Genomic DNA, 9961 nt, shown 5'->3' with positions numbered 1-9961 from the left:
CAAAAAGAAATTTGCCAAAAAAATTAATGAATAGGCTAAAATGCAACTTCATAATTTCACCCATAATCTACATCAAACCTGCTCTGATTTTGGTCTGGACAGCAAACCTGCACTGATTTTGGTCTGGAAAGACCTCAGGGCCTTGACTGAACAAGAAATCCTCACAAATTATTCTGTGGATTAATAATAACCCTCAACCCACTTTCTCTTATTCTGTTAACTGAAGCAAACTCACCGTATAGTATATTTACTATATGTTCGCTGTGTTGAAAGACCTGATAAAACACGTGTGAAAATTATGTCTGCAATGTAATTTACTGACTACGTCACATGATGAGTCATATTATTCTTTTAATAACCTACAGGAAACTATAAAAAGTCCAATTATCTCCCATTTACTGCCAATAGTTCATATTGTGAAACATGCCATGACATAAGAAAGGCAAACTCATAGAAATCAAATGTTGACAATGTGTTATTCATATTCATTTTTCTCTATTGAATACGTGCGGAAAAACAGCGCCACTATCACCCCAATAACAGCCTGAGTGTGCTTTCACATATTCTAATTGTATGTTACATTCATTTTTATCTTTACTTCAAATAAGTGACAGTACAGCAGAGAGTGACTGTACAAATCTGCCTCCCATTGATTTGTTAAAAGTGGGTTTTGTGGGACAACCTTCCCTCTCTGGCATGTCTGACAAGGCCTCTCTCCCAAGCAAACAGTTCAGGTGCAGTTCTGAGATCTTCTAGAAAGCTCTTAGCTTGGGGCCAGTCTGCCGGTGCCACACGTCCATTGGTTCTGCTGGTCTCCATGGACCTTTCTGAGGCATCAGCAGACAGAAACCTTTCAGGAAGCATTTAGCAAGAGCATGGCTACACGGAGTGTCACTACCAATGCCTATATTACCTGTTGATATAGCCAGCAAATATGCCATCAGTGTAGATGGAGACTGCCCATTATTCTATGGTGCAAAAGCATATAGCCCCAATTAGGCAGGTAACAGTATCAAGCATTGCATAAACACATCACTGTTTATAAGCACATCACTTTCCTGTATGTACAGAATATATGTTGATAGAGCTCTAGTACTTTCCTGGGAATGACATCTTGGGAAAGCCTTACTGTTTGTAGGCGTTCCTATCCTGGGCCAAGACACACCTAGGGAAGGATTCTGGTACCACAGTATCCCTTACATTGTGCAAGTCCTGCCTTTGTAGAGCCATCCAACATGTTGCCTGCTCAGAGAACCACACATGTTGTGGTCATTTGGGGGCACAAGGAGAGCCTCCACCATCTCCTGGTGGATCTTGAGTAGAGGAGGCTCATGGGAGAAGGGAAGTTATGGTGGTTCCTGTCGCTCCTGCCCCATTCCACAATTACACGCAGTTCAGAGTCAATATGAGGCTATTCCACAGGGGTGGCCCTCCTGGTATAATGTGTGATCACTTTCAAATTCAGACGAGAGGGAAAGAGTAAGTGAAGAAGCTGCACCTGGCATTGAGTACGGCTCAAGATCATTGGATGCAGCTAGAAATAGAGACAAGAGGAAGCCCAGAGTCAAGGGGCTGGTCTGGCACCAGCACCAAAAACTTACCAAGAATAGAGCTGAATGGTGCAGACATACTTGCCACCCACCCAGACAAGAGCAAATTCAGAAGGAGAAACTCCTTGTGAACATTCTTTCCTGTGTTTCCTATGGGGAGGGGGACGGGCCTAATGGACATCGCCCTCATTTCACAGGTCGCCTAAGGGATGAAGCAGAAGGTGACCCTGAAGGCAGGAGGCTGCCTGAGAATAAAGTGACTGACAGGGACGGGAACAAATAGCACCAGAGGCACGCGTAAAGGCACTGGTCTCCTAATCTCTCCCTCCTGGAAATACTCAGCCCTACCTCTCTCTGACCTACCCCGATTCAGTTTTGAATACCATTCTGTTTCAATCACCTGTCCAACTAATCTATACATTGTTGTCATTTATCGCCCCCCAGGTCCACTGGGAAACTTCATCGATGAGCTGGATATCCTACTCGGCTCTTTCCCTGAGGACGGCACCCCACTGATCCTGCTTGGAGATTTCAACCTCCACCTGGAAACATCCCAGTCTTCAGCTGTCCTACATCTCCTCCACTCCTTTGACCTCTCCCTACAGTCATCTCCCCCTACCCACAAGGCGGGCAACCTCCTCGACCTGGTTTTTCTGAGGAATAGCCCTTGCACCGATATCACTGTAACCCCTCTGCACACCTCTGACCACCACTTCGTTTCCTTCTCCCTCCCCCTTGCTCCCTCTCACCCACCTTCTCCCCCCACACCCACTGTATCTGTCCGCCGCAATCTCTGCTCCCTCTCAACCTCCTCTCTTGCTTCATCTGTCACTGCTGCCCTCCCTCCTCTCGAATCCTTCACTACCCTCCCCACTGATTCTGCATCCACCTCCCTACTTTCCTCCCTTACATCTGCTCTTGACTCCCTCTGCCCCACTGTCTCTAGGCCAACACGTCCATCTCCTCCCCGCCCGTGGATGTCCAATGCCATACGCACCTCCAGGGTTGGACTCCGTACAGCAGAGAGGAAGTGGAGGACATCCAGAGATGCTTCAGACCTCTCTGCCTACCAATCCCTCCTTGCAGCGTTCTCCTCCACGGTGACTGCTGCCAAGGTAAACTACTATCAAACCAAAATCCATAACTACCGTTCTAACCCTCGGCAACTGTTTTCTGTCTTTTCCTCTCTCCTCAGCCAGCCATCTGCACGCCCTCAGTCCTCGCTCACTGCTGACGACTTTGCAACCTTCTTTGACGAGAAGATTGCAGTCATCCGCAACTCCTTCTGCACTCCACCTCACCCTATGCTCCCCTCCCCTTGTCTCTCCACTCCTCTGCTTATGGTCACTGGCTCCCAACTCCCCACCCTCAACCTGTACTCTCCCCCTCCCTCACCATTTCCCCTTGTTTCTCCGACTTCTCTCCCCTCACCGATTCTGAGGTTTCACAACTCCTACTTTCCCATCGCCCCACAACCTGTGCCCTTGACCCCATTCCCTCACCACTCCTCCAGGCAATCTCACCCGAGATTCTCCCATTTATCACCTCCCTGGTTAACTCCTCCCTGACATCCGGCTGCTTCCCGTCAACCTTCAAGAAGGCCCTCATCTCCCCCTCCTGAAAAAGACCACACTAGACCCCTCCATCATTGGGAACTACAGACCGGTATCTCTCCTTCCATTTCTGTCAAAAACCATTGAACGTGCTGCATCAAATCAACTCTCTGTGTTTCTTTCACAGAATGAGCTCCTCGATCCCCATCAGTCTGGATTCAGACCAGGCCACTCGACAGAGACCGCACTCCTCTCTGTCAACGAAGCTCTCCACGCAGCCCGAGCAGCCTCCCTCTCCTCCGTCTTATTACTTCTGGACCTATCGGCAGCCTTCGACACAGTCGACCACCCCACCCTCCTGTCCTCCCTATCTGCAATGGGGATCTGTGGCACAGTCCTCAATTGGATTGAGTCTTACCTCTCAGATCGCTCCTTCCAGGTAGCCTGGGCTGGTAAAGTATCTGCGCCACACCCCCTCATCACCGGAGTCCCACAGGGCTCGGTCCTTGGTCCTCTCCTCTTCTCTCTCTACACCCAGTCCCTTGGCCCTGTCATCACAGCTCATGGTATGTCTTACCATTGCTATGCTGATGACACACAACTGTTTCTCTCCTTCCCACCCTCTGACACACAGGTCTCAGCCCGCATCACTGCCTGCCTGAGTGATATTCAGAGCTGGATGGTCCGCCACCATCTCAAGCTCAATCCAGGTAAGACAGAGCTCATTTATATTCCGGCTCTTAACTCCCCTCTCTCTGATCTCTCTATCTCCCTAGGTAATACCATCCTCACACCATCACCCTCAACTAGAAACCTTGGCGTGGTGATGGACAACAGACTGTCCCTCACCGAGCACATTTCAGCAGTGACACGTTCATGCAGGTTCTTCCTGTATAACATCCGGAGGATCCGCCCCTTCCTCACAACTTACTCGACCCAACTCCTCGTCCAGGCAGTGGTCCTGTCCCGCCTGGACTACTGTAACTCCCTGCTTGCTGGCCTCCCAGCATCATCTATCAGACCCCTGCAACTCATCCAGAACGCAGCAGCGCGTCTGGTCTTCAACCTCCCCAGACATTCCCACGTTACCCCCCTGCTCACCACCCTCCACTGGCTCCCCGTGATGGCTCGCATCAAATTTAAAACATTAGTGCTTGCCTTCAAAGCAGCCAGGGGTCAGCCCCTCCCTATCTACGTCAACTCATCAGACCCTACACCCCAGCTAGACCTCTCCGTTCTGCTGCCACATGTCGCCTGGTCCCTGCCCCGGCTCGCACCAGCACCCGGTCACGCCTCCTGTCTGTTCTAGCCCCACGGTGGTGGAATGACCTTCCTGTGCAAGTCAGAACAGCAGAGACCCTGGCCGTCTTCAAACGTAGACTGAAGACTCACCTCTTCAAGCTACATCTCACCTCATCACCCCCCACTACCCTCTAACATTTTTTTTTTTTTTCTAAAAAAAAAAATTAAAAAAAAAAAAAAAAAAAAATAGGGTGTACAATTCACACTTATACCTAAGCAAAGTTATACCTATTGTAGCTCTCTTGCAGGAATGTTGTAAAGCGCTTGTCTCCGAGTTTTGTAATGCACTTGTTGTAAGTCGCTCTGGATAAGAGCGTCTGCTAAGAACCTATAATGTAATGTAATGTAATGTAAAGCGTTCACCAATGAGCACTGCTGGAAGGCAATGCAAGCATCACAGGAGTTATTCTCCGCGAGAGCAGCCACTGCATGTTGAGGCCTGAGGCACAACATACAGAGAAGGTGTTTATCCTCCAGAAGCAGCTTAGCATGACAGCGTTGGCATGGGTGCCAAGAAGACATTCTGCTTGTTTTTTTTGTTTTTTTGAAAAGGTGCACAGCCAGGCACACGATATGCTGCCATGAGCTCAGCTCAGCCAGTGAGATGCCATCGAAGCCATGACAGACGCTTGATGCACACTGGTCTCTTATTTTTCTTTTTGTGTTTCTGTACACGGGAACACCCACCTTATGCAAAGTGCTATCACTCAAGATGAAGATGACACGGGTGCACAGCCTCAGCACATGTTCATAATATTTCATAAATATTGGCAAAGCGATATTTATGCTTTCTTATTCATACAGCCAGATGTACAGTACGCTGTAACAAGCTCAGGTCAATAAACGAGATGCCACTGAATCAAGCCACAGCTTAGCACATGGTGTGTATTTGTATGTATCTATTTTTTAAACAAGGCCAGTTACACCTGTGTGGTAACAGCTCACGTAAATGAGTGAAGATGCTTTCAATTCACAACCAGACACCCAGTGTAGTGTTGTTTCCTTGTTCTTACTGTTTCTTCGGTGCACAGTTGCATTGTGGGTAGTATTAAGCTCAGGAGAGCAGAGCAGATTCCGGTGCACTGAGCACATAGCCTGTAAGGTCAGAGCCACAATGCCATCATCTGTCCTCACTCAGACCAGCTTAACATATGCAAGAAAGGCCTGTGGGGGAGACTCACACCTTAGAATCGAACACAGAGACTGTGCGCAGTGCATAAAGAGGAAGAGAGGTTGGTACTTTCTATTTGAGCCTCCGGAGTGGCTCACACACCGAGTGAAGGTGTTGGGGGAGACTTATTGCTCAGCTCTCAACAGAGACGCTAGTTCACCTTGGACTTGATCCTCTGGTGCAACTCATGCACCGAGTGAAACTGGTGGGGGAGACTTCTGGCTCAGTATTGAACAGACATTTGTTCAGAGACCGTGTGCACGGCATGAACAAGAGAAAAGGTCGATGCCGTCGCCTTAATCCTCCAGAGTGAATTCAGCCCATAAAAATCTACAGACACTTAACACATACTGTAGCTAATGAATGAAGGAACTGAGAGAATCCGCTCGGCTAATGCAGCTTCCCCACTTATTGATTCGCAGCTCTTAGTGAATGAAGTGATGATACTCACTTTAGAAACTGTATACTCTCCTGAAGTAGACTTACGTTGGAGTAATACACCATATAATGCGAGTTCCAGTTGCTTGAAGAAAGCTGTGTATATTATTAGTGAAGCTAATAACAGAGCACCGTATACAGTCAGGTAGAAACGGAAAAGAGGCTGAATAGTGGGTACTTCCCTGGATAAGGCCACGCCAGCGGAAGGGGTGGGCCTGGGCTTATGGCAAATTTGAGAGTTTTCCAGCCAAACCAGTCATTTGACATGGAATAGCCCAACCTCCTGGCAGCCCATTCCAAAATTAAAGGGAACTATTAATTACTGACAAGCCAACAGAGCCAATGTGAATGGAACTAAACTGAACTGCACTGATTTGCACTGCACTGAACGGACAAATGTGGATACAGTCTTCTGGACCTCTGTGTGACAGATTCCCTGTCACCTCAAATTCCACAGCTCAGCTGAATTTTATACGCTAGACACTGAGATTGTGTGCAGACTGAATTCAATCAGCGCTGAATTTGCGCTGCACCGTAGAGCTGCTATTAAAATTCCTAAGAACCTGCTCAGTTAAAGTTGTTGTGTTTCTAATCGAGAGGCTAACATTCACGATCGCAAGAAACAGAACTAGTGGGTGATATGCACGGCAGTGTCCCAGGAACAAAGTTTATGAATTTATGAACAGGCCTGACTTGGCAATCTGCAGAAAATTTAAATACAAAAACCAAGCATTTTTATATAACATCTATTTATGACAAAAGTTCAGATTAGAGAAAAACGTTGTTAGAGCATTGTAATTTCTATTTGTTGATGGTTGATTATGTAATTATATACACGTGGAATACATCAGATTCACACAATTTCGCACTTCATGGAAAACAGTTAAGCAGGACAAGGGAGAATCAAATTAGTCAGGAGAAAGTTTGTCAACATGTAATCACAAGTGACCACAGGCATATTCTAGACAAATATTGAGGCTTTTGTGGGACTGATGCTTTGCTCCATCCACTAAGAGGCCGATCCACACCTGGCTTAAATACTTCTGAGGCACTTCCTGGAAAACCCATCAGAGGGAGGCAGGGCTAACACTGCACACTGTTAGTGATTGACAAGGGTCAGAGATGGCATCAGGGATCCGATTCCTCCGTGTTTCTCAATAGCCGTTAGCAGGCCCCATTTAGGGCTCTGACAATACCGTGATCTCTTAAGGTCAAGCCAAATAGAATGTCAAAGATGATGGTGCCCCCTGTTGCCCTGCCATGTTGGTGTCAACACTTTCCATCTCTAACATGGGTTGGGGGTATAAGTAGCAATAAGGGCTGCCAAAAGCTCACGCCTGACCAGTCACAAATTACACAGGGAGGAGACATTGTGAGCCTGCAGAGGCCTTATAGGCCTTAAAGACAGTGTTCTGGACATCAGTGCCAAAGTGACCCTTCCGTTTTAGTAGCTGATTACAGAGATTATTGTGTATCCCAGTTAAATTAGTCGGCAACGGTGTAAGTCCTAATTACATTTTGAGCATTGGATGGAAGTTCAGGAAAGGAAGCCTGTTTAATTTATTTTTCCTCAATAGTTCAAAACCTATTTATGAGCAGGCAGACATGCCCTTTAATACATACACTTTTAATAATTGAAGGAAATACATTTTTGCTATTATTGTACGAACAACTGGCAAAAATATAGAATCTTTACAGTGTGTTTTCATACCGGCACATGTGAAGGTGCGATATCATGTGGGTTATAATTAATTAGGCACAAACCATGAGAAGCTGTGCAGTTTTCATGATACACACGCGGCAGGGGTGGTAATGTGTTCCCACCTCAGGAATGCTTATTTATCATAAAAGCCACGCAGTATGAAGTGGTTTCTTCTGCTTATACCACGTTTACTTACCATAAATATACACATATACATATATATTAAAATGCAAATATACAAACATCAAATAGCTATTGGTTTTGGAACGGTGCTTCCAGTTGCCCGATAGGCTAAGGTTTTAAATTTGACATTATATCGACAGATATTGGTCATTTTGCAGATATTGGTAGCCAGTGCAGGGAGATGACATTGCTGGGCCTCGGGAGGTCATAGATTGGGTAAGCAGCTGTATTCTCCATAAGCTGCACAGGTCTGATGGCGGAGGCAGGGACACCATCGAAGAAGAAGCTGCAGTAGACCAGATGGGAAATGACCCATGTGCGGACTAAGATCTCCACACATGACATACAATCGCAATGTTTTTGGAAAGGTACAGTATATTGACCAGTACCACTCTGAATTTCCTAAGGGATACAGGTTGATGCTGTAGTGCCATCCAGGGTGAACAAAAGGTCAAGCAAGGGGAAGACTTGGCTGGGGAGTACAGCATCTCATTTTTAACCAAGTTGAGGCTCCAGCTGTGATGTCTTGCAGGCAAGCTGAGACATGTGCTGAGACCAGTGCATCAGAGGGAAAGAGAGAAAAACTTCTGTGTCAACAGTGCAGCAGTGATAAGACAGACTAAGCCCATATCCCTCCACATGACAGAACTAAGACACTAGGTACAGAGAGATAAGAGGAGGGGAACAACGGCCCTGGGAACATCTGTAGAGAGGTCATGAGGCTATGAGGTCACAAAATTGTGCCCCCCTCATGCAACCTGCAAGGAGTGACTACTGAGGTAGGATGTACGCCAGTTGAGAGCTGTGCCACAGATTCCCAGAGTAATCAGGGAAGACAGCAGGAGGTGGTGGTCAGCTGTGTCAAAAGCTGCAGAGAGGTCAAGGAGGACCAGAATGGAGGACAGAGTAGCTGCTTTTGCAGAGTGCAGCTCAATAGTAACTATGGCCATCCCTATTGAGCAGCCAGGCCTGAAGCCAGCCTGGTAAAGGTCTGTTTGAGTTTAAACATATCAGAAGGCTTCACACACACACACACACACACACACACACACATATATATATATATATATAGCAGAATCTGTCAGTTTAATTAACACAGAACATGCTACTGTGAAGCTAGTGAATTACTATAACTACTGAATTAACTGAATAATGAATAACTGCCAAATCGTAAACACTGAAAAACAATATGTTTAAATAATGTTATATGTTAATTGTGATAATTACTCTGAAAATGTTGAATAAAGTTGCATTTCCTTCACTGGGTCTTCCTTCATTTGAACTCTTTGATACTGATTCTGTGCTCACATTTGATTAATTAAGGCAATAATTAGTACAAAATAATAGTGATAAAATGGAGGAAAAACGTGGACTTATATGAACAATAGCTGTGCTTGACAGTAACAGCTCCAGACTAGTGCCTTAAGGGTTACAGAAGTCACTGTGATTCTGATATTGTGCCCCAAGGTAAAAGCTGAAGGCCCAGCTGTGTGCTGTGTTTTCAGCCACAGGCAGCTGTTGTTTTGTGTCTTAGCCCACCTTCTAACATTTAAAATAAAGGAAAAGACTATATTCTAACCTTACATATACTCTATTTATGTACATTTATACATACAGTTGGATATATACAGTAGTTATATTTGATTTGGAAAAATATATGATATAAATGTACCTAATCTAGGCTTGTTTTTGTGAATTAACTTATTTATTAATTCTACTTCTGTTTATTTATTTGTTTTCTCTGGCAATGTACAGCTGGAAACATTGTGTTGAGACAGACAGCTTTTGTTGGCCTGCTCAGCCCAGATGAATTGTTTGTGTACAATGCATTATTGTATGTTAGCATGGCAAAATATGAATTGTGTGTGCATGTGTGGTTTTGTGTGTGTGTGAGAAAATATTTGGCACTCAAGAAAAAGCCGTATGTACACTTTAGCTTTCACTTTCATTGCTTTCCATTTTACATAGTCCACATGTGCATACCATACCACGTACAAATATGTCATTTCGGATAAAGTAACTTTAAAACCATTGATTAGGCCATAGCCTTTCCGTCTTTTGA

General features: G+C 45.6%; 1 protein-coding gene across 2 annotated transcripts; it reads left to right on the top strand.

Annotated features, from left to right (window-relative positions):
- Nucleotides 1-1859: 1859 nt before the first annotated feature.
- LOC135258301 (uncharacterized) lies at nucleotides 1860-4746 on the top strand. 2 transcript variants are annotated; one of them, XM_064341704.1, is made up of 3 exons: nucleotides 1860-2665; nucleotides 3291-3542; nucleotides 3738-4564. In XM_064341704.1, the coding sequence occupies exons 1-3, from the start codon at nucleotides 2528-2530 to the stop codon at nucleotides 4410-4412; spliced, it is 1065 nt and encodes a 354-aa protein (XP_064197774.1). In that variant the 5' UTR covers nucleotides 1860-2527; the 3' UTR covers nucleotides 4413-4564. The 2 variants fall into 2 exon arrangements, 1 of the variants encoding a protein (XP_064197774.1); XR_010330950.1 differs by lacking the exon at nucleotides 1860-2665 and adding an exon at nucleotides 3168-3215 and having other exon boundaries at nucleotides 3291-4746.
- The last annotated feature ends 5215 nt before the right edge of the window (nucleotides 4747-9961 follow it).

Source organism: Anguilla rostrata, chromosome 1 (assembly GCF_018555375.3).
Source record: "Anguilla rostrata isolate EN2019 chromosome 1, ASM1855537v3, whole genome shotgun sequence".
Lineage (NCBI taxonomy): Eukaryota > Metazoa > Chordata > Actinopteri > Anguilliformes > Anguillidae > Anguilla > Anguilla rostrata.
The sequence above is the reverse complement of the archived record's forward strand: the minus strand, read 5'-3'. Positions and strand labels throughout refer to the sequence as shown.

Coding starts and splice junctions, on each gene's coding strand:
- LOC135258301 (XM_064341704.1), top strand. CDS start 2,528: ATGTCCAATGCCATACGCACCTCCAGGGTTGGACTCCGTACAGCAGAG. Junction 2,666..3,290: donor CCACGGTGACTGCTGCCAAG/GTAAACTACTAT, acceptor TTTCTTTCACAG/AATGAGCTCCTCGATCCCCA. Junction 3,543..3,737: donor TCTCAGATCGCTCCTTCCAG/GTAGCCTGGGCT, acceptor TCTGACACACAG/GTCTCAGCCCGCATCACTGC.